This window comes from Kryptolebias marmoratus, linkage group LG13, assembly GCF_001649575.2.
Source record: "Kryptolebias marmoratus isolate JLee-2015 linkage group LG13, ASM164957v2, whole genome shotgun sequence".
NCBI lineage: Eukaryota > Metazoa > Chordata > Actinopteri > Cyprinodontiformes > Rivulidae > Kryptolebias > Kryptolebias marmoratus.
Window position 1 is genome coordinate 5,895,736 of NC_051442.1, and position 24,877 is coordinate 5,920,612.

Genomic DNA, 24,877 nt, shown 5'->3' on the forward strand with positions numbered 1-24,877 from the left:
ACAAACAAAGTTTCTTTCTCCAAATGGGGCTTACTCAAAAGTTTGAGAACCGCTGCCTTGCATGCCAAAGTTTGAAATCTACACCGTGTATATAATGATCCATAATTTTACCATTACTGAATCACTTGACTGTTGTATGTATTTCTGTATTTATTGATATTTGTTATGTTAACTTCTAAGGGACCACAGAGGAAAATTAGGAATCCTGCTAACTCTGACATATTTACATTTCTGTTTATTCCCGATGTTCATTAACACACTTGTCCCTTTTAAATAAACAAAAATAAAAACAAAGACCTAGTGGGATTCATTACCACTCAGAGTATGTGATGGAGATGACTCTCAGCTACTACCACACCAGATCTCAGCTCAGTATCTGTAAAAATGACCGAGTTGAAGCCATTTGTGTTTGCTAAAGACGATGAGCCGTGGCGGCCATTGTAGGTGGGGTTGACCCCAAAAGTTATCAGTTGTAGATGATCATCCAGTGATAACTTTCTGGAAATTTTATTAAAATCTGTACACGGTTTCATTAAATATTTTGCTAAGCAACAAAAACACACACACACACACACAGAGGGAATTACACAACCGCCGACCTTTCAGGGCATAGTTGTCTTCACTTTGAAAGTGAATAAAAACTAACAGATTCACAACAGAATGAACAATTTACTCCATTTTGGCACTGGAGACATTACATTAATTACTGCATACAACCATAATCTCACACCTACGTAGTTAACAGCAAAGACTAACTGAAGTACCTATGTACATTGCAAACTACATCAGTCTCTTAAAAAATTATAAATATTGAGATAATCTGAATGAGAGGTAATGTGGAAGTTACTTTAGAATTAGGGAGTGTTCATGTTTAAATAAATAATAATAATAATAAAAAAGGGTCCCAGCTTTCTCTGCCTTCCAGTGAAAGCTGCTTTTCTTTCAGGCCTTTTAAATCTGAGTGCTTGGGGTCCTTATCATAGGCAGTCAGGGGCAGGGAGGCCCCAGCGCCGCTCATCCCAGCCCCTGGGTCTGTACTCTGTAAAGGCGGGATTAGGGAGGCCTCAGCCTGTGTTGCTGCCATTGTTTACTGAGAGACTAGAGGAAGGCTGAACAACCCCCCTGTCAACACGGCAGCACAATGAGAAACAAGGAAGTGGCGAGATCCTAGAGTCTTACACACACACACACACACACAAGCAGTTCCCTTGATCTCAGAGGATCAACCTTGTAATTTTTGGAAGATACAACGAGAAAGAGAGAGAGAGAAAAAAGGATGGGTAGGGAAGCCAGTCAGTAACAGAAGATGGTTTCTGGATGGACACAAGGGTGAGGAGAAAAGAAAGAGCACGCAAAACAAAAACAAGACAACAGAAAAACATTTACACTGTCAAACTGGTAGCTCTGTGGATGGCTTGGAAATTCTGTGCTGGTTAAGAAAAAGCCGTGAGGGGGCGTTTTCAGGGTAGAAATACTAAAAACTATTTACAACAAACTTCTCAGCTGACTCTTCAGAGTCTTAGAAATGATGATGTTTAACATTTCTTTTCCCCCAAACACTGCCTCTCAGCACTCTTCCTGTCAATTTTCAAATTTGGGCTGCGAAATGAAGTGTCAAATGAGCAGGAAATTCCCCCAATTGAGACGACAACGGCGCAGATTGAGCTGTTAAAGCACGGGCTTGTAAATTCCACTGACTGGCTACATGCCGTCAAACAGTAATTTAACCCAGCGTTTACTGTTATCCTGAAGAAATCGGCGAACACAGAAGGTCAAAAAGCCTTCAGAGTATCTTGTTATCTAAGGAGCTTGTTGACGTCTTTGTGTGACCACAGCTTCCACATCACAGGGAGTTTCACAGCCTCTCCTACACTGAATAGAGCTACAGGTGGCCAAATATCATATCAGGCTTGGTGCTTCAGATAATAATGGTGAAACAGGTGCATGCTGACCATCGCTTTCTACTCAGACGGGTTTCACAGCAAGTCGACTCAAAGCTTTGTTGCTTTCAAGAAGTTAAACAGATTTTGCCCGTCATTAAAATCTTAAGAAAGTGTGTTGTCGTTTTTTTAAAGTCCTTATTGTCAGTAAAAGCTTAACACTTTGCTTCACAAAATATTACCACTAACCACCAATTATCTTTGTTTTAGCTGTGAGGCAACCATCTTGTTTCGAACTCCTCGCGCCCAATTTCTGCTCTCATCGCCAATTTCACATTCGCTGCACTTTCAAGAGCTCATGCCCACTTTTTTGTGGCGCTCGGTATTTAAAAATCTTTCATCGAAAACGAGATTCTTAGACCTTTATTAGGAGGGGAAAGCAGGAAGTGCAGCTTCATTTAAAGAACCATCTTAGAAGTGCTTCCTCAGTGTTTGATTAACTGTGTTTCACACTTTGATTTGTTGTTTTGTAGAGTCTGAAATCTCAAAATGATCCGGGGCAAAAATTCATGAAAAAACTGAACAAACACCTCTAATACATTCTCCTCTTCTGATAGAAAACATCATTCCTCACTTGTACATCTTATGGGAAAAACTGCATTCTGTCATCAGTGGAAGCACAGAAATCTTTATTTAAAATGATCTGTAAGCTGATATTACTTACAACACAGTAATGGCACTTCATAACCACAATGTAAATCAATAAAGAACTGTTTGCTATTCATTTTTTTTCTCTGTTTCTCTGTTTATTCCACTTGCTCTCCTTCTGTGAAGACGTCTGAAGCACTGATAAACATCAGCTCTTAGTACCAGCGATAAGGCTATATGATAATAAAGAACAACACACAAGTATTTGCTGCACATGAGAAATGTCTGCCATGACTTTGGTCTAAAAAGGCTCTCCAACGGACTGTTACATTCTTATTTTTCTTACAGATCCAACTGTAAAGAAAAGCAGCTCTCGAGCTTTTTCATTTCTCCGATCTTCACCCCAAAGTCATAAAGTCCTCCCAAAAATCAGGAGAATGATAGCAACGAGTTGAAGTGAAGTGGACAGATGCTACAAAACCAGCTCAGATGATTCAGACAGCGCAGACGAGAACAGAGATAAGTCGACGTTTGAAAGAAGAGAACTTCACGTGAACTCAAAACGTTCAAGACTTCGAAGACTGTCTGCTTGTCATCCTCAGCATTGTACACACAAGCAGCACAGGTTTGACACACATGCTGCGTCTGTACAGTCTAAACACACACACACACACACAGTAAACATTAGCACACAAAATACACCATGAACTCTGGATACAAACACAAGCCTAAGGCAACAAACTTGAGGAGAAAGCATGCAGACGAACAGACACACACACACACAACAAACGTGCCAAAAGCCTTAGACACATACTTCGTGTAATGAACTTCAACACACACACGCACACACGCACGCACAAGCATATTATACACTGTTTCAACACTCGAGATAAAGCTTTATCCAAAGACAACAAGCCGAGGGAGTTTAGTTGCATCTCTAAATCCCACAAATCTCCTTCTTTGACCACTTTCCCTGAAAGGACGGCTGATATCTCTATTAATGTGACAACAGCTAAATGTCCCATGACGCAATGTAATGGGAGTATTATCGGGGAATGGCACAAGAAGGGGAGACACTTTGCAGCAGCCTCTCCAGAGTTCAAACGCTTTTTAGAAAATTACTTGTACAACAGAGATTAGAAGCTTCTTCACGGACGACGCGAAGAAGTCGAGTCTTCATGTTGATTTCAGACGCCGTTTTAGCTGAATAACAAAATACAAACAGCACACCATTTTAGATAAATAACAGCTATTGATCTGCAGCAGTTGGGTTTCTTGGACAGGTTCTTTCTGTGAAGGCTCTTCTGTTTGTGGCAGAACTGCAGCTACACAACACGCAATAAAAAAAAAAAAAGCCCCACCAAGAACCGCTTAGAAACTCTGGACCTGACTTTTGCAGCGATCGTAAACCGACACGCTTAACCCAGGGAAGGAAAACCCGTAGAGAACTGTTCAAGTTACTGTAAGACTCTCAGTCACTCAGCTGATGCTCCCACACGGACTTCAGCAGTTTCAAACAGTTTATTGTAACACACAAAGATTCTGAGAAATTGTTCTTTGATTACGACTCAAGATTACAATACCTGGCTGCAAATAAAGTGGGGAGTTTTGAGTGGATTGGAGTGAAAATTACAGCAGCTGCTTCAAATATCTTACACTGTCTGCCCAACAGGGGATGGATTTCATTCAGAAATTGTGATTAAGTTTATTTATCAAATGTAATTTATCGGTCTTTTACTTTTACCAAATTCTCCGCAGCGCTCAAAATGCTGCCGAGCTGAATGAGCTCAACTGTAATCTGAATATTTCAATATTTAGAGCCAGAGCTCTGGAGCCACAGGTGGCTCTTCAGCCCCTCTCCTTGAAACAAAAAATGACAAACCTCAGTCATGATTAAAGCAGTGTATCTGTGCAATTTTTTTGCAAGATGTGAAAGACGTTTCTGCTCAAAGATGATATCTTTTATGGCTTTTCAGAAACGTAAAGCTTGTTTCTTATAATAATGTGCAAAATAAGAATAAATGTGTGACTCCAATAAAAGCTGGGCACCCAAAAATCAGACAAACACTCCTCACTTTCTCTTCTGTCATCATCTAAATCAGGTGTGGGCATCACGGCCTTTGGATTGACCAAATATATTATTAGCATGAAGAACATTAAATGGTACTTGAAATATAATTTTCTATGATTCACTGCAGTCCAAGCAGTCCTCACTGATATTCCAGTGAGCGGCTGAGGTCTGCACAGTGCAAGTACATGAAGTGTTTTTTGTTTCTTTTGTCTTAACACTTAAAAAACAGCTCACACAATACAATGCAACAAAAACAAAGGATGTTTTTAAGGGTCAAGTACATTTTGTGGCTCGATACAAACTTTATTAAGTGGGAAAAGTTGGTAAAATTGTCTCTTTTAAATGTCAAGGATGCAGACCCCTGATCTAAACCATTTAATAAAACTTTTAAAGATATTTCCAGGTTTGATAAACAATGTGATCTAGTCGTATCACTAGGCAGACAAGTTGACCGAGAAAGACAAATAAAACTATGTCAAGAAAAATGACCAAAAGGTCACTTTTCACTGTCACGTTTAAACGAAACATTGTTGAGGTTTGTGCCACTCATCAGACACAGAAACATTGTATTTATCTGATGGTCACCTAAGTTCTTCTGAATACGAGAAAGAAGCCGAGGACAGCAGTCAGACGTGGACACACAGAGACAGACACGCAACATGTGTCACCCGTCCCGTGTTAACGCCACAACACAAGAAAAAAAGCAGTCATTTTCCCTGCCAGTCTCCCAGAACTATAGTTTCTGATCCGTCCCTCCCATCCGTAATCATCGCAGACCCCCCACCACACCGCCCGCTGCACCACTGTTCTCACCCCTTTCAAGTGGCAGGTAGACGGGGCCCGAAACGCCGCTTCTGCCTCACAACCAGCGGGCTAATTACAAGGGAAGCAGCAACAAGTGAGCATTGTGTGGAGTCTCGAAGACACACAGGGAAAGAAAGTGCTCTTTATCTTGGCAGCAGCAATAACAACCCCCCCACTCCCCACCCCACCTCCACGTCTCTCCATCCAAACATGAACGATCTTTGAGAGGCTTCTGCGGTCGGCACTCCAGGGTTGAACGGAGAGAGAGAAAAAGCAGAGAGAAAATACTCGTGCAGTCCACAAACCCCATCACGTTTGCTCACGGTGCTTGTCAAACATGATGCCAGATGTGAAGTTTTACGCATCGACAAGAATATTCAGGGAGAAAGAGGCACGCTCGCTCATATTTGAATCAATTATATGCCCTCAATCACAGAGCTGGAGTCTGAATAACGGATTCAGAGCAAAACGTGAGATGCTGCTGAGCAAACTTGCACTTGTCTCAAAACAAACAACTCTGAGAGAAAAACTTTTAACCAAGAATTAGAATTTAAGGATTTTTTTGCCTTCCCCCAAAAGTAAAACACAATCTGAACTTTTTATTTTCTCTAGAAGCAACTCCAGCAGCTTAGAAACCAAATCTTTTCGGAAACAAAACGTCTGCTGAAGTGAAAAAGCAACAAGTTGATAAGATATAACTTTTACAGCAAGAAGAAGAAGAAAATAGTCTCTTTTTGCAAGCTGGAACTTGAAAACTGAGCTTTAGAATAATCAAGGAAGATAAAATATTTTAAAGGATTTATTTTACTAGAAGAGTCTGAGATGATTTAGACTTCAGACCCTCGCTTGTAGGGTGGTAAAGTTAAACTCCTCTTTTTGCTCTCAAAAAAACAAAACAAAGCAATGTATTTATTTAAACACACAAACATAAGCTGAAGTTGAACAAACTTTATAATAGTGTATTTTCAGAGCAAAATTAAAATTCAGCTGCTCTGAATCTCCGTGATGTCACATTTTATAGCCAAAAATCAGAATTTGAGCTGCAGCAGGTCTGTCATTTATTATGTCTTAAATTAAAGCTGTTTAGAGAAGTCTTTTATGTTTGAGCTGTGAGTTTAATCAGACAATAGGATTACACACCACCCAAACTACAAATTAGGTATAACAGCTCGTCATTGGTGCAACTAGTCGGCCTGCTGCTGCTTTTAAGTGATCAGATGAACCATACTGGATTTTTAAAAACCCTTCCGTAAATGTTTCTGACGCTTGCTTTAGTGGTTTGACTGATCTATTGTCAAGGCTGAGACAAAACTCTTCACGCTTGGTGTGAAGAGATGGAAAAACATCATGTGCAACAAGTCGAAACAACTAAGCCAATCACGTTTCTACTTAAGCGAGCGACAAACAAACACGAGCTCCTCCTGAGCTTCGCCTCGGAAGGCTGCAGCACTTTGAGAAGACTCCTCTCAGTTTTCGATGCAGTTTTTATTCCAGCACCAGTCGGAGCACGTGACGTTTTGATTTGCAGGGAGGCGACAGTCGCCTTCGTGTGACGGAGTCAAATCTTTTCCCTCCTCTGATCCCAGATCAGCTTAACTTAACCAAAGCAGACAAGCTTTTTGCATTAAACTACAAGACGTTGACCAGTCCTGCTTTGTGATTTTCAAAAAAATTGAAGGTATTTACACCATTTCAACCTATATAGAGCTCACATTAAATAATTGAAAATGACACTTTACATGAAGGAAGAGGCATTCAAATTCTGTATATTGTTGTAATGTTTTTTGGCTGCGGCAACAGAACAGTGATAAGATCTTATGGGGAGGAAAAACTCACTGATTTCAGGCCAAAAACAGTACGTGTCTTAGAAAAATAGTAGAAAATAACAGATACTTAATATCTAAGTCCTTACTGAATTAACAGTGGATGTATATGCTATAATTTAAAAAAACAAACAAACAAGCAGGCTCAAAATATTTTCATCCAGGCAAGTTTTTTTTTTCTTTTTCTCTTCTATTATGAGCTCCTGTCATAGGATCACCAAAACCTCACGTTGTTAAAACTCAAAATCACAACATGTGAGTTACAAGTTAAAAGATAGGCAGCCCTCGGCGACTGACACAAAGAACCACGAGAAGAAAAGCAGCGAGCAACGCGCAGCATCCAGAAGTGAAACTTAGACGAGAACCGGACTTACGGATGGAGAAACGGAGCTGTTGGGGAGATAAGGGTCTGGCAGCATCAGGAACGGGTACCCTGGATACGCCGGAGACTTGTACATGCCTCCATCTTGCTGCTTCGACACTGAAATCACAAAGGAAGCAATAATTAGAAAACAGAAGGTTAAATTGAAGTTTTTGCCTAAACACGAGCAGTGAAATGAACTTCCAGGTAAAAATAAAAAAGTTGCAAAAATAACTATAAATGCTGCAGGTGAAATATTAGACGTGAGGTTGGAAGTAAATCACGTGATACTTAGGTTTAACAAAAAGAAATAGCAGGCATCCAAAATAAACGCTCGTGCAAAGCAGGTGAACTATTACCGAGTTGTTGCATCATGTTTATATCCTTGTTTGAGCACAGACTTGATTTAATACTTTGAAGAAAAAAAAAAAAAAAACCAAAACGATTAAGTCGTCATCTACAGCCTCGAGAGGCGTGAACTTCGGCACCTCCCATCTTAAAGCTCGAGGCCTCCCTGCGGGTCAGACAGAACTACCTGCTGAGAATGAAACTACGAGGCGAACGCCGGCCACAGTCCTCGTTAATCAGACCTTCTCAGGTTTAAGGCGACTTTTAATGTGGCCGCAACCGCAAACGCCGAACGCAAATGTTGATTTCTGCGGGTTTCAATTTACAAACAAGCCCAATCGAAACAGCAAATCCAGACAAGCCGGCAGATGTTGCTCAAGCGGATGATAGTGTAACTTTTTTCCTCCTCCCCCCACCCCTCCTCACCCTCTTTCAGTGAAGACTGAAATGAGTTCCACAACGACTGCAACCTATAATTAAAGCTGCCAAGTGAAGCACACGCTTTCAAAATGTGCCTACATGGAGGGAGGCGAGTTACTCTGTTCTTTTTGGGTGGTAAAGAAAAGAAAAGCGAGGACAGAAGTGTCGTAGTCTTCTTATTGCTCTCCGGAAAATGACAAAAAAAAAAAAAAAGAAACATTTAAAACACAAACACAACAGGAATGTTTCACCATTCTTCATAAAATACTGCTACTTGAATAAACTTTATAAGAATGTATTTTTCTGGGCAGAATCACTAATATTAACTTTGTTTTTTGAACTTGAGGTGTGAATTTGAGTGATGGACATATTTTAGGTCTTTGAAGTTAAAGCTTCAGCACGTGTCCTAGTGAACAAAATACCTTAAAAAAATAAAAAAGTTTGACACAGTGGGTGGTTTTAAAAAAATCAGTTTCTAAGAGAGCACTGGTCATTCGTACAGGATGAGAGCAAGTGAGAGATTTTATTTTTGGTCGTTTTTGCAGTTCTGGTCTTACCTCCGTCGAGATGCTCTCGCTGTTTGTCCGGGAAGACCCTCTGCTCGCCCTGCTGTCCCCGTCTGACCGCCTGGGAGGGACAAAAAAAAAAAAACACGGACAAGAGGTGAGTTTAAAACTCGGGAGCACAGAAACCCCGACGAGTCGAGTTCACGCACTTATGCGCGTCTTTTCGCTTCGTATCTGCTCATCTGAGCCCTGCTCAGCCTGGGAATCTCACACTTAGCTGCGCCTTTTTCTCTCCTCTCTCTCGTGTTATTTTGAAAACAAGCGCTCGCGCTCTCCGTGCCACCTACCTCTCTCTGATTTATTTCCGACTCGTTCACCAGGGAGGACTTCAGGTCGGCCAGGTCCCGCTCCGTGAACGCGTTCTCCTGGATTTTCTCCTCCTGCTCGCCTTCGTCTTTGAACGATATCATCTCATCATTCGCTCCCAGGTCGTCTCCTCCGCCGCTGCTGAGCTGAGGCATGTCTACTACTAATACTACTACTACTACTACTGCTAGTACTTCCCTCCCCCCCTAAAAAAAGGGAAAAAACTCTGGACCTCTACTTTTATGTGAAAAAATAAAAGTTGAGAAGAAATTGAAGAAAAAGGTGTAAATAAAAAAGTGACTTCCCTGATAAATATCCTCAGTTTGAGGCGCCTCCAAAGTAGAGAAAGCCCCGCCGCACGCAGAGAAAAGTTGAGATGTGGCGTGTTTCCCCCCGGCTGGCTGCTTGGTAGAAGACTAATGTTTCACTACAACAGCAAACAGCTCATTTGAGCCCAAGACAAGGCGAGGAGTCCCGACATCAAAGGGCGCCGACCGGATGATTGACAGGTCTGATGACTTGTTGGGGGGTTGTACGATTGTTTCTGCAGAGCCTCTTAAAGAGACATCACCTCCCTGCGCTCAGATCAACAGGCATTATTCATGACTTCCAGGGCCGCGTCCACAGCGTCCACGGCCCGCCTGCCACCCTCTCTCCATTAAGGCTGCTTTCGTTATCGCCCGCCTTCGCCCCTCAGCGGCGGGCGATCATGTTTATACTGTTACCGAGACATCTCATGAGCCGGTGGGCGGATTTTAGTGAGCTTCTCCGGGAGTGATCACAGTTAACTTTTGGAGTCAGCCCCCTCCAAGATGGCCGCCACAGCTAAGCCACTTTAGCAAACACAAACATGGCCGCAACTCAGTCAGTTTTAGAGCTACTAAGACCAGATTCGGTGCACTCGTAGCCGAGGCTAATCCCAAACACATATTCTGAGCGCGAATGGGTCGAGCGAGATCTGTGCTTTATACTTAAGAGTCAACGCTGCCTGTCTGTTAGCAAAATGTCTCCTGAACCACTGGATCTATTTTAACGAAACTTTCAGAAAGTAACAACTGGGTGTACTTCTACATCTCATTAACATTTGGAGTCAACCCAACTTAAGATGGACCATAAAAAAATAAAATAAAAATGCAAAAATGGCTATAACTGTAAATTTTATAGATATTAAGCTTAAACTTGGTGTGGTAGTAGCTAAGAGTCATTCACAACACCTTCTCTGAGCGCTGCATACTGCACTACACCTTTGCTTTAAACTTTAGCATTAATTGTTGGCATCAACCCTGTCTGTTAGCAAAATATCTCATGAACCACTGGACAGATTTGAATGAAATTCTCAGGAAATAATCACTGCATGTACATCTACAACTCATTATTGTTTGGAGTCAACCCAACTCAGCTAATCAATTGTAGCAAACACAAAAAGGGCTATAATTATTCTGGTATGGAGCTATAATTTGCGATGGTAGTAGCTGAAAGTCATGTCCAACGCATCCTCTAAGTGCTACAACGTCTCGCGGTATTGTGTGAGATCATGCATAATGTTTATTTTTTCCAAGGTTTGGCCAAAAAAGCTATAGCACCATAATTTCACAACCTAAAATTATCTTAGTCTGAAACTCTGGCGGGTGATCAGTAGCAACAAAATAATTTCATTTTTCACCTCTTTTCCCCATCATATGCACCTAAATGTGTAAGAAACGTCGTTGGTTGTTTGGTTTTGGACTCGAGGATGCAGGTTTGAACTCTAAAATGTATTTTACTCAATGAAAACAAAACCTGGAGGTGCAGAGAGAACTGGAAAGTTACGTATGACAGTTTTAAGGCACGATTAACAAGTGGGAGCAGATGAGTTATTTGCAAATGGCTGACAGGTGGGTATGACGAGGCAAGACAGAGAAGCTGAGAGAATATATGAGCAGGAAAACAGGTTGAACTGGCAACAGTATAACACTGATAACCAAGAACTGAAAACAGACACATAAACTGAAACACAGGAACTAAAAACCAGGAAAACAATCAAACCCCCCCCAAACTGCGACAGAACGTGGAACAAATGTAGGCGTTTTAGTTACAGAAGATATTTCACCTACGCAGGAAGTCCTGCAGATTTCCATGCAAAGATAAAACATAATATGTAAATTACAAATTATCTGTAAGATATATGTTGATTGAAAGCTGTCGCAATAAACAGAATAGTCTGATTGAAAATAATAAAATGATGAGTAAAAATTGCTCACAAGAGCGACACGATTCATAAATCATAAAATGTTAAAAACATTACAAAATGATACAACAGAGGTATTTATAGGGCAGTTCAGCATGAACTCAAGTATTTTATTTTACACATTCATACCTTTTTTTTTAAACTTAATAGGCCATAGATAATGACTAGTTGTCTTTATATAACTGGTTAAGAAATCTAAAGTACACTTTTGAATCTTAGCAAAAATATAAAATCATAAAAAAACAACAAAATAATCTAAAAAAATTACATCACTTTGATTATCCTTTTCTGTCAGCTAGTATGAGCCATGTTTTTACTTTAGAAGCAAACAATAAAAACCCTGATTATTTATGTTACGTGTATAAGAACCTATTTAAAACTTTGCTTTTAGGTGCATTAAACCACTTTTAAATTGTTTTATGGCACCACTAACATGTCCTGTCTGCCTCAGTCTGGGAGTCTTTCCCTGATTATCCAACAACAATCTCCAAAAGTAAAACCTTTACCTCCATGAAACCACTAGGGGGTCACTGTAAAGCAGGAAACTTTCATTTCAAAACAAAATGAGTCAAAACCCAAAGGAAAATTTCACTCAGAGCCCCGAAAATTGCTCTAAAATGTCTTAGCATCAGCAAAAACTAAACTGTATGGATTCATAGTGTATCTATATTTGTTGCGTCATTCAGTGAAAGAAAACCAAAGAAAAGGTGAGCATGCTGGCAGCAGAAGGTAGTTTTGGAGCACTATGCAAAGCATCTTCACAAACATCAGTCCTGGTATTTACTTCTTATTCTGTTACAGATTTGAGTTACATTTTTGAACTTTCCTAATCCTCACATGCGGAGCTACCTTCTGTGAAGACACGTCGTGTATTTCTGTTTTATTGCTCCTTAGTCATAATAAATTTATTCTTGTGTTTACGTTTCTGCTGCAGGTAGCCGACTTCTTATTCGTTTAACTTTGCTTAGATTTTCTGCTTAATTTAGGAAATGACAATCAGTGACAGAGCTCAGCTGTAATAATTAAATAAAGCTTACACAGGACCACTTTTAATAATCAAATGTTTTAAAGTGAAAACCATTAAGTTGGAACATTTTCTTTCATGCTGCTGTGGTTCCTGTTTGTCTTTGGGTTATTTTTCACCTCCCCACAGATTCCTGCTCGCTTTGAAACTGTTGATTCTGGTCACAGAAATGAAAAAAAGAAATGATGATCAAAACTAAATTCTTGTGTATTTTTTTCAATCAAAGATAAATTTGTGACTGCCAGCTGTGGTAAAGGATCCAGGAGATGCCATTAGTTGCCCAATTTGTCAAAATGAAAATGTTTTCAAAGAACCGTTTTCTGATAAGACACTGATCTTCATCCTCACAGAGAAAAAAAAAGGAAAATTGTATACTTATTGTTTAAAATTACAGAATTAACTAGTTTAGTTTAAAAACAAAATGAGTCCAAACCCATTGTGAGTTTTATTCGTTTTTTGTTTTTTTCCTGTTCTTTTGCAGAAGCTGATGTCACACCTCTCAGTTTTCACATTTTTGGAACAAAACTCCTCATTTGCATCGACAGAAAAGTGGCATCTCACGCAAGAAACAGCAAAATGTAGGACATTCTGTGAAAAAACATCAGAAGGCACGAAGAACAGAGGCACAGCATGTTTTGGCTGGTCCTTACATCCCCCAGATTTTGTAACAGCCTCCAAAACAGCAAAAAGTGCTAGCTGTTGCAACTACTTGATTGGAGGAGGGAAAGATGGAAATAAAAACACAGTTCAAAGATGTAGACTCGAAGTTCTAATGTCTTATCGAACTCGTAAGTTCCTTCCCTTATTTTCCTCCCAACACCGATGCATTTTTAATGCTGATACAGTACCACAGCTCGTCTTCAGAGTTTTTAATTGAGAAATATTTATACACTCCCATGCTGTGACTTAATATTCGACTTAATCTGAGTCTGTTGCCTTGAATGAAAATAATGATCCACAGCTGGGAAACAGAATTAAATACAAACAGAAAATGGGACCGCTATTTGCATAAAACTGCATATTTATACAATATCGTTGATGCATGTTAATAAAAAGATTAAAATGAGCAGTTTTAATGTATGCAAATCTAAATTATAAATGAGTTGTTTAAACTCCTTGTTTATTCGCCTTGATTAAATATAGACAGCTGTTTTTCCAGAGAGACTCGGGCCGTGCTGCCTCTTGGGTGCGCCACGCTCTGATCTTAACACAGTTCCCATGAATTTCGGTGCTGATAGTTGCACACATTCATCACATGGGTGCACAGGTTCACCCGAGGCTGCGGGACTGTAGTCAGCTCCATACAAAGCTGATATCCTGAGATGAGCGTGATCTCTGTATGCAAGCCGTGTCTCTTCAAATACTTTATTCTGACCCCAAAAGACCTCCCTCATTTTACAGCTGTCACTCTATCTCTGTCTTCTTTTTTTTTTTTTTGATTTGAGTTGTTTGATTTTTATTTTTTCTTGTCAGATCACAGCTGTATTTTACCTTCAAATCAACCCTGTTTTATCAGTCCAGGTTTCTGTGACTCTTACACGCCCCGCGCATCCTTTCTTATCATTTTTTATCTCACACTCTAATGAGTGTCGTCTGTGACATCAGACGCTAAGCGTTGACAGGAAAGGCCAAAAAGGGAAACGTGTGCAGATAGAAACGATAAGCAGCCTACACAGAGAGAGAGAGAGAGAGAGAGAGAGAGAGAAGCTTTGCTGCTGTGACTCCACAAGACAAGCCTTTCACACACAGGCACAGATGCATTACATCTGAAGCAGACAATGGCTGTGGTTGCTCTGATAAAGGAAACATGTTAATGAGATTACGCTCTTGTTTATATTTAGCTAAAGGCTCCGATGATGTCAAACTTCTCTGACTTAATGCAGTAATGTTAAAAATGTAAATACAGTCTATAAAATGTGAGTGAAAACATACAAGTTTTTACGTACAGTTCATCATGAAGCAGGACTGACCATGCTGGCTTCGTGCCTTGGCTACGGCCGTGATTGTGACAAGGTCACGGAAACAACCTCGCACAGATGTGATACTCGTGGCGTTGTGCTCGTGTGGCGTCATCTTCTTATGCATCCTGGCACGGTTTGGGAGAATTGTGCCAGGATTTGTGCACACAGCATGATAAAAAATAACAAGAAAAACCCGTTTGGTGAGACCTACGAGCGTCAGATTTGCTGTTTTTCAGCCACATTCTAATAGGTCCTGTCGGCTGCAGCGGGGTTGTCATCCAGCGTGGAGGTGGTTTTAGAGATTTGCATAAAAATACGGTGAGTCAAAAGTCTGTCACAACCGTTTTCACATGTGCACCACAGTCTTGCCATCATCCAGACATATTCCAGAGGTGATTTGTCTTCCAGCTCCAATGTGTTCCTGTATGTTTCAGTTAGTTTACAGAATGAATGTCAGTGTAGCAGGTAATCTGTCAGATTCTTAAATTGCAAGCTGCGTTTAATGCTGATCTGCACGCTACTTCCCACTCACCTGTTGCTTTTGTGTATATAATAAAAAAGTGGGGCCTCATGTTCTGCCTGCGCGCTCGAGATGGATACCCCTTTCTTTAATCTCTCTCCGGCATTTCTCCACAACTGAATTCAAAGTTGTGCGTAAAACGTCTGCAAAAATCCAGATAATGCACTGAAAGTTGAGGGAAACCTCCCAAAACACACCGTATCCTTTTTAACAAAACAAAACAATTAGCAACCAGTGACTAAGAAGCACAAGCACAGTTTGCTCATCTTCAGGGATCTCAGTCTGAACACACATTACAAAATCTGAACGCAGAGTGAGACGCTGCGTTTTGAAGTGCAAATCCCGCTGCAAACTAATTACACTACTCGCAAACTTCAACACAGTCAGTGAGTAAAGCACACATTTACTACCAAAATATCATTTCAGTAAGTCTTTTTCCATTGCTTCTTCGGCGGGGGTGAAAATGTTCTTTCTCTAACGTGTTTTTCTTTCTTTAGAGATGAATCACAGTTGGTCGATGAAAAAAAAAAAGATTAGACACTGTGCTTTCTAAAGACACAGGAGGCGCATTAAAGCTGCAGAGTAATTAAATCATGTCCTTTCATTGGGGTTAAGCCACATCCAAGCAAACAGCCCCTAACTAGAACCACTTGTGTGCTTTTTATTGGTAGTTTTCCTACAATCAAAACCATGTCCCTTCAAGGCAGCATGTGGAACCTCAACAAATCTTTTCACCAGCGTTATTTTGTGTCTTAGTGAAACTGTGAGCTTATCAACCCAAGTGCCAAATATTTAACACTTATGTGGCTTCACTGAGATTAAAGATCGGGACTGATTTATGTTTATTTGTTTTTGAAGCAAGATAATCAGCAATAATAACTCAACATAGAGCGGTTTCCTTATTGTCGTATAAAAAACTAAGTATTAAAAGACAGCCTGCGTTTGAAACCTCAAATTGGTGGATTTGTTTGTTTCTTATTTGAATACAGTTTACCTAAATAGCTCATAGGTTGCCAATACACTCTTGTAAAGGTGGGTTTAGCTCGTGTAGGAGGCTGAAAAACCTTTTGAATTAGTTCAGGATTTCAGAGACTTGTTTAGAAAGTAAAACAAAGGTGGAAACTCGGCCAAAAAAAGCAGCAACACCTTCAAGAACAAAGCTTACAGAAGCCGTGATGAAATGAAGGTGATCAGGTTGAAAGTGAAAGATGGGAGAGGGGGAGTTTCCTCCAGACGTTAATATAGCAGTAAGAAAAATAGTTTCTTCTCCCATGAAACTGCACAAGTGTGTTGATACTGAGAACACTGGCTCAGCAAAACAAACCCCCCAAAAACAAACAAAAAAAACAGGAGACAGAACTGGTCGTAACGTGGAAGATAATGAGGCTTGTTTAAGATTCGGTTTGCTGAGTGTTTGCTGATTTGAATCTGTCTCGTTTGATTTAGCAGAGTGCAGTCATTTTTACCTCTTCGTTAACTCCTGATCAAACATTTATGAGTTGATATCACAGATCTGCAGTGGGCTTTGGGGAGGGAATCAACAAACATAAACATTAGAGGAAAAGAGCTTTGAAAACACACTGCTGCTCCTCTGTGGATGATCAGTGGACAAAGATGCAAATGCTTTACATGGGACTTGGAGTTCAGATCCAGATCTAAAAAGAAACTAATGTACATTTGGAGCTGTAAGGAAGTAGAGCGATGAAAGTCACATCTTTTTATGAACTAAGCAGATATTAACTAAACAAAAGTTTAAGCACAAACAAGTATAAAATATGTGATATTACCCTTAATTTACATTGTGCTTTTTTGTTTTTTGTGTTTGAAACAAAACCAATCTGCTGTCTACCTTCAGCCTGCTATCTTCTCCTCAAAAGTTCAAAGGAAACAGAAAGCAAGCTGTGGTTGCAAAAGCTCCATCTTCTCTCTGCTTCGTGTCGTAAGCTTTTTAAAGACGTGCCTTTCCAAATCATGCCATGGCTTATGAAAGATGAGTTTGATAGCAAGTGCAGACGAGGAGGAAAAGAGCTTCTGCACCACAATATTTTACTACAAGCACTTAAACACTCTTTTTCAACTTTGAAATAATTTCTTTCTAGACTTTTTAAAAAATTTTTTTTACAGTTTTTTGCAACATGATTCTGCAGTTAGTGTTTAGAAAGGTAAATACATTTTTACTCAGATAAGCAATGACACTTCTTTCTTTTCAGTATAAATGTTTTTGTCTAAACTTACATTTGTCAGATGTGAATCCCATCACCAATTAGGCACACTATCAATGTGACTTATACTATAAGGAGGTAAAGTTATTATTGTTTATTTATTCTTGTTTCCGCCCCCCCTCTTTATCATCTCTTTATTATCCTCCCCAGAGTTTATGTGCATAATATTCTAGGTTGTTGTGCTCAACAACCTCACATTTTTCAAAAGAACAAGATGATAAATTAAAAAATGCCTTATCACGCTTGCATCTTTTGAAGAATAAATCTTGCATTTTGTCATTTTGCCACTTGTGCCGGAGGAAAGCAATTTTATTTGCACAATTTGCCTCGTGGTATGTGCCTCACTTGTGTTTGGGTGGACAAACCTTGCTTTTCAATGAAAGCACAGCAGAACACTTAGATAAGACATGTTTTCATTTTTAAACTCCTTCAAAATTAAAATGTTTCAGAGTCGATGTAGCTTAAAATAAACTTTAACGGTCTTATCATTACTTGCCCCTCCAAAGTCAGTTTTCAACATTCATAAGGAACAGTTTGAGAAGATATAAATCATGACTTTTTTAATAAATGTTAGAGTTTTTGTTTAGTTTTAAGTATTATCAACCTTGAACAAACTTTTGAGTTGATATTGACTAACTGTTACACCACAGTGCAGGAATTTCTAAATACAGAATTAGTTGGTATAAAAACTAATTAGGAGATCCAAAAAAGTTAAGATATTGTAGTTTATGTAAATCACAGTGCACCAACTTTAAAAACTGCAGAGAGGAGACAGTTTCAGCAAAATGAAAAAGTGCATTTGGCTTGAATCCACTTGATTTTGGTTACATTGGATGGAGAAAATGAGGAGGAGGATCAGACCTTGGCCTTTGGTGTACAGGTTACTGTGCCCTCCACTCAGTCACACAAACGCACACACACACAGGCAGCACAGGGAGAAACGTGCTGTAATCTGGGAGGCAGGAAACAAAGGGCCTCGTTAATGCAGAGACTCGCATGGGCCTTTGATGTGGAGCCAAGCCATTCACTCCTTGTTCCTCACACACACACACATGCTAACAGAACGACAGCAAGTGCCTTTTACTACAGAGCGAAAGAATATGCTAAAAAGAGAGCAATCTGCTGGAGTTGAGGCAACGTGGCTACTATTTAAAGCTTGTTGTATAAGATCTGAATCAACAGTCTTGCATGCTGATGAGCCACAAGGCTACACATCAGTACAGTGGAAACAACTTTTTCTTTCCTATTACACATTCTAACCCCTGTATTATTGTAATAGTTCCCATCAAGGCCATTTGTTTTTACTGATTACGAAAGGACAAATATATGTCATCAGTTGTGAAACCACAAATAAAGACACAAAACAAAAGGAAACTAAGGGTGCAGACTTGTATTAGTCATGTCAGCGTTACGTCAGAATAAGACTTCACCAGGCTGACAAACTTGCTGCATGTGTCAAACAAAGGCTTCACGAATCAATAAGAACTATTTGTTTTCCAAATGAAGATACATTTCTGGTGGCAGGAGTTGTTGAATTTTTGTTTAAAATATTTCCCTTAGCAAACACACAAATAATCACAGCTCGAACATCTTTACTTATATATCTACAGCTGGGATGAACTTCTGTTTGATAAAGAATCATACAAATAAAGTGTATTTAAATGATTCCGAATGGTTATTTAACCATTTGTGCTTCAGCATCACCTTGTGGTTAGTGTTTTTAATTTGGAGTGTTTCTTGACAACCTTTTGGACAGAATCCAAATAGCTTCATATATTTACTTTTGGTGTATTTTGCTTTGCTATTAACAAAAAAATGTCCATGTCCAGTTTTTTTTTTTACGTGAATGTGCATTGAGGAGAAGAATGAAAGCTTCAAGACAGCAAGAAGTTTTAGCTCTTCGAAAACCACAACAAAAGTTGTATTGTCTGTGTAGATCCTAAATAGTAAACATGTAATAAATAAACATGATCACTGCACAAGTCATTGTTTCCAGCTCAAGACAGGATGTGGAAATCACAGTTTGTCCAGAGGCTTATGCACAGATTTATAAGAACTAAAGGCTAATGACTGTCATGTCACCTTATGTCATCTTGCTTTTTCCTCTGTAGAACACCAGAGAAAACATATATTACAAACTATCAAGTTTCACAAATAAAACATGAAAAGTGTCCACGATCTTTGTGTAACTATAAACTCTTGTGAGGTCATTGCATTGGTTCTTGTTGTACTGTTATCTGTTAGTGGTTAATTCCTCTTCTTGTATCGTTTGAGGCAGAAAGTTGCAAAGCTGCAGCTGTTGGGTTAGTGTGGCCATGCTGTTGTTCTCCTCTGCTGCACCAACCTGATATTAGTGGTTAGTGTGTTCACCACAGTCAGAAAGGCCTGGCTCGGTCCGACGAGGGCTCTGCCCAAACCTTCATCAGAGCACAGATGGCTTTTTTTTTTTTTTTTTTTTAAGCCAAATTTTAAAGCAGAGGTATGTTTTGCTGTGTGGACTACTTATGAGCAGTCAGTGTCTTATCTGCAGTAGACAGCAGTCAGAGCAATCTCGGGTTCGGAGAATCAGGAAGAAGTTTTTGTGAGGGAGGGAGGCTGACTGATGCTCAGAGCACGGCCCATTCAAGAGTGAATTTTTGAAACCTTTCCAAGCAAACACAATATAAAGTATTTTTACATCCCTGTGTTTTTCACTGTTTTTTCAACTGAACTTTGACCATGTTGTTACACTTAAATACTTGCACAGAGGTTGCTCATTGTGTGAATGCTGATTCAGCATTTGGTCTGGTAGTAGCTGAGCATCATCCCTAAGACATACTCAGAGTGCGACACATTACGTTACATTTTTGCTTAAAACTTTGGTAATAGCTGTTGGAGTAAACCATCTTCGTCTGACCTGAAACATATGCATTCCCTGAAGGAATCCTGGTCTGTTTAATGTGGTTTTTAGCACTTTGGATGACCAGTAACAACAAAAGATTTATATTCCTTCCGATGAGACCTGGCTCGTAGGGTTTGTACTGATTTTCTGTTCCTAACCTCCCATCAAAACCAAAATGTTTAAAGCTGTAACTGAACCAAATCTCAACATTTATCTCAGCTGCGTCCACCTTTACACATTGGTCAACCTAGCTGCTAAGAGACTGGAAAATGGAAAAAGAAATAAAAAGTTACTTTCCGACTGCCGCAGAGAGGAGCTTGTGGTGATGGTAATGAGTTAGCCATACAGAGTCCACAGATGGTTCTTTATGTGGAGTTTGATATAAATGGTGGAGCAGGGCAGAGCGTGTGGGTGGTCATGTTCATAGTGAAGCAGTGGGCAACCTCAAGGATAACAGAGATTAATGATGAACACACAGAGACTCACACTGGACTCATTGTACTTACACTTTTCAAATGTACTCATCTCCCATCACTTGTTGTGTGAATGCTGATTCAGCATACTTTGTGCTATTTTAACCATTCAAAAGTCAAAATATTCAGCTTGTTTAGGACATTCTGGCTTTGACTTTTGGATTTTGTGCAGTTTATACTTTTTAAACTATGTAACTTTATTTATCAAAGGTTCTTCTTATGTTACTTTTAGCTGTTAATTAGCCTTTTTTAATATACTTTTACTTTTCAGGTCGTGTTTTTAGCATTTTGCTACTTTTAAGCACTGTTTAATACTTTTAGCTAACTTTATTGCTGCTTTTAGCTTTTAGCTACAGTTTTGTTATTTTTGCTTTTTAGCAAGTGTTTTGCTACTTTTAGGTTTTATCTAGTTTTGCCCCTTTTAGTTAACTTTTGCCCCTTTTGCATTTTGCTACTTTTAGCTCTTATATAATGCTTTGCTACATTTAAATTTTAGCTACGATTTTGCCATTTTTAATTGGCATTTTGCTACTTTTACCTTTTATATAGCATTTAGCTACTTTTACATTTTAGCTATCCTTTCCCTAATTTTAGCTTTAAGTGCAATTTTTAGCTTTTAGCCAGCATTTTTCTTTTTTTAGCTTTACAACACAGTTTCATCTTCTTCAGCAGCTTTCAGCAAAATCATCAAGCACTCAGCATTCACAAAAAGTGCAGTTTCTTTAGTAATTGCTTTTATTTTTAGCTGTAGTTAGTAGTCTGGTGTTAAGTTTTTCCAAAACAGCAGTTTCTCCGTTTAAGACAAAAGTCACTGGATGTTTGCGAGCAGCCGGTCGGAGTGGCTGCATGTGTTCAGTGGGAGGGAGCTGAGACCTACATGAAAGCACACAGACTTTTTTAAATACAGATGCCACACACAAACCTCAGGGACAGCTGTGACAAGCCAGATAATTCACCTCCAATGACAAGGTTTAGAACAAAAACAAAAATCACAATTACGCCCTCAACAGATCCACCATTGTGTTTGCTCTTCTTGAGGTTTTTCGGAAAAAAAAAAAAAGATGTCCCAAATCCAGAGAGATCAGAGCACTCGCAAGCTAAGCTTCCATTTACTCTGATGGCAGGCCTATTAAATGCGTGCATCCACAGTGGTCTCTTTCTAGTGGTGAGTGGGTGGCTCAGAGTCCTGCAGTTGACAGTTAGCAGCAGATTCTGGGATCAGTTTTTCCGCAGCAGCGGGACTGATGTGGGCCAGAGGAGGATGTGGATTTCTGTGATGGATCATTGTTTAGATTTGAGGAGAGGGTGTGTGTGTGTGTGTGTGTGTGTGTGTGTTTCCACGCTGCTCCATGCAGCAGGAGGATCAAGGATTCAGGATCAGTCTTACAGTGAATACATGAATGTGTGCAAACAAACATCTGCAAAACAAAACAGCTTGCATATATACTTTAGTGCACATTTGTTTCTGAATTTGTAAGTCTACACAAAATCTATGACTAATACACAGGATGATAGAACTAGAGAAAGGTTGGAAACTAAGTTCTGAATCCACAGTAAAAATAGATGTATTCTCTCTTAGTCTTTGTTGTGGATATTTGTGACTGACAATGTAGCACCATATGTGATGACGGAGTTAATGTTCCTTAATGGACTGAGAACTGTGTGTCTACAGCTGTTAGAAGATCAAGGATGTTTGGATTTCCTGAAATGGGATTTTCTCAGCAGTTAGTGTCTTACCTGCAGTAGACAGACATCAGAATGAGCCAGATTATGAGAATCAGGAAGAAATTCTCCTAGAAGAGTTGATAAAATAATCTAGGATTATTTACATTTAATGGTAGGCAGTTTGTTCTGATTACTGTCTTCTGCAGGTAAGATACTGACCACTAGTGATTATTCTAAAGAACCTCATTTAAAACAGAGAAAGAGAGAGAAAGGGAGTCTGAAAAACTGAAAATTGTCTATAGGTCTGGCTCCTGAAATCAAGTATAAATCATTCTACAGGCAAATCCAAAACTTCTGGTTTTATTTTGGAAACCAGCCTTTGCTGTGCTTTTATTTTGAAGGCTGTCCTTCACATCGAACCTAGGTTTGAGAAATTAGATTTCTTTCGATGAAGAAAAATAAATGCTATTTATATATTGGTTATTTAACGCTGGTGTTTGAAATACTGTAAAACATGCACATTTTTTCACAAATATTTTTACAAATGTTCATTATTCACATTAAATATATAAACTTTAAACTTTCAGAGTGACTGCTTTAGAATTTTATTTGGCAGATTTTGAGTTTTATCTGTTGGTCCAGCCCTCCACAACAGTCCCAGCTCTGTATATGGCTCTTTGGAAAAAAAAAAAAAGAAAAAGAAATTGCTCTGATTTAGATTGTGTTTTTATTTTTTCCATCAAACCCAAAAAAGAGGTTTGTTACACAAGAAGGCTGAAAGAGCAGACAGTTCTGATTGTGAGCGGAACAGACATGGTTGGAAAACAGGGCGAATCAAAACAAAGAGCACCAACTAGATGAACAAAGACTGGAAAACCTGACATAAAGCTCAGCGGTGATGTGAACGCAACAAACGAAACACAAATGCACCCCGAGGAGAGAGATAAGAGCCAGGCTTCCATTCACATTTTTTAAAGCAGATTCTGAAGTTACATTTTAGAAATGATTGATGGAAACACTACATTAAAAAAAGACTTCCTCAACTTGACAAAATAGTTTGTCCAGTTAAATTGGTTTATTTGTCTCACTCACGAACAGGGTTTTTACCACACCAGGGTGGATGGAAATAAATGGCAAACATGACTCAGTTCTGACATATCAAATGGGGAACTCTGGATTTCTTGTTTTCTGGATTTTCTGACTTTCCTGTCTGCTCCGTCATGAAACATCCCAAAGGTGCAGTACTTTCAGCAAATCTTCTGTAGCTTTTTCTGCAGTGGAGTAAACTTAATCCTTGCTGATTTATACGCCTTTCTGCTGACCTATACAAGTTTTTTTCCCCTTCTTGCTTGCAATAATTTTGATGCATTGAAATGCATGCGGTGTTGATGTCCTCTCAAAACTAATAATCAGAGAGTTTTATCAAACAGACTTAATGTCCTAAAAGAGAAACTCTGAGTCATCCGCTGGATTTTATGCTTCACGTCTTGATCTGGGAGCAGAAAGTCGCTCTTCTACACCCACTCGACTGTACTTTTTGTTTAGAAAGCACATAACAAAAAAAAGAAAAATCATCTGAAAATTTACAAGAAGTTGTCCCGAACATCTCTGTTTGATCTTTGAAGTAATGTGTACAGATACACACATACTTGAAAGACAAATATATGAAGTCAAACAGGGTCTCTCTGTAAAATATGGAGAACTCACAACACAAACAGCTAAATGTGTCTCCAACATGGTTTCTAACTTTTGACAAGAGGACAGAAAAGCACCACAGTAAACCAGGCAAAGCAGATCTATATTTATGCAATCTGTTATCAGAGTATTTGTTAGAGAATAAGCTTTTTTTTCTTGATCCTAACCAGGTAATGTTTATTTGCTAAAGCCAATTAAACAAGAGCAAAATAAATAAAAAAATGTTTAAAAATAATCTTATATTATCAAGCGCTGAATGAATTACGGAAGTAATAAGAAAGGATGACAGCGCTGGTCAGGTCAAGTTGTCTTTTATTACAAAACTGCAGGAACCAATCTGCCAAGAAAAAAAAAAATCAAAAATCAAAGAAATGAACCTGCGGTTGAGGACTGAAAATTCAGGCTAAAATCCTCCCAGTTCTATGCAAATAAAATGATCCAAATACAGGAAAAGCTTTTATACTGTTTGTGTGAAAACTCTGGAAAGTGAAAATCTCTGCCTCCATTTCGATCTGTGCTGTGAGAACAGATCCTTTACCTTAAATACAGTTAAAACGCTGATTCTGAACATTTGAAAGCCACAGAGCACAGAGGATACTCAGTTTCAAAGCAAAATCAAAAGCAACGCTGAGAACACAAAAAGTTTCACTCAAAGTTAAGGTCAAATGGGAAAACTACAAGCAAACTACAACTGGTTTGTCTTTAGAAAAACCACTGAAAGCTTAAAGAATTTTAATTTTAAGTGACTTATCATATAATTTTATGCATTTATGTCCCTGAACTGCCTCAGATCTGTGAATACATAACAGAAACTTCTCTCTTTAAGGTCAATGGAGCATTTATGATCTGTGATAGATTGAATTAATTATGTCGTTAAATAAAACAGTTTCCTGAATCCCTGCTTAGTTTAGGATGGAGCAGGTTTGAGATAAAAACAAACATTTCATCCCCATGTCTTGGCTGCATCATGTCCTGATTTTTC

General features: G+C 39.1%; 1 protein-coding gene across 5 annotated transcripts in view; it reads right to left on the reverse strand.

Annotated features, from left to right (window-relative positions):
- The window catches only part of tcf7 (transcription factor 7), a 69,175-nt gene extending 59,302 nt beyond the window's left edge, over positions 1-9,873 (reverse strand). The window contains exons 1-3 of one of the 5 annotated variants that reach the window (XM_017419959.3): positions 9,209-9,873; positions 8,913-8,982; positions 7,601-7,707 (exon numbers count right to left, since the gene is read on the reverse strand). In XM_017419959.3, the coding sequence (XP_017275448.1) occupies positions 7,601-7,707; positions 8,913-8,982; positions 9,209-9,382 (351 nt within the window). In that variant the 5' untranslated portion in view covers positions 9,383-9,873. The remainder of the gene's footprint in view (positions 1-7,600; positions 7,708-8,912; positions 8,983-9,208) is intronic. The other 4 variants (XM_017419964.3, XM_017419965.3, XM_037979016.1 and 1 more) reach the window with 4 other exon arrangements.
- Positions 9,874-24,877: the final 15,004 nt, after the last annotated feature.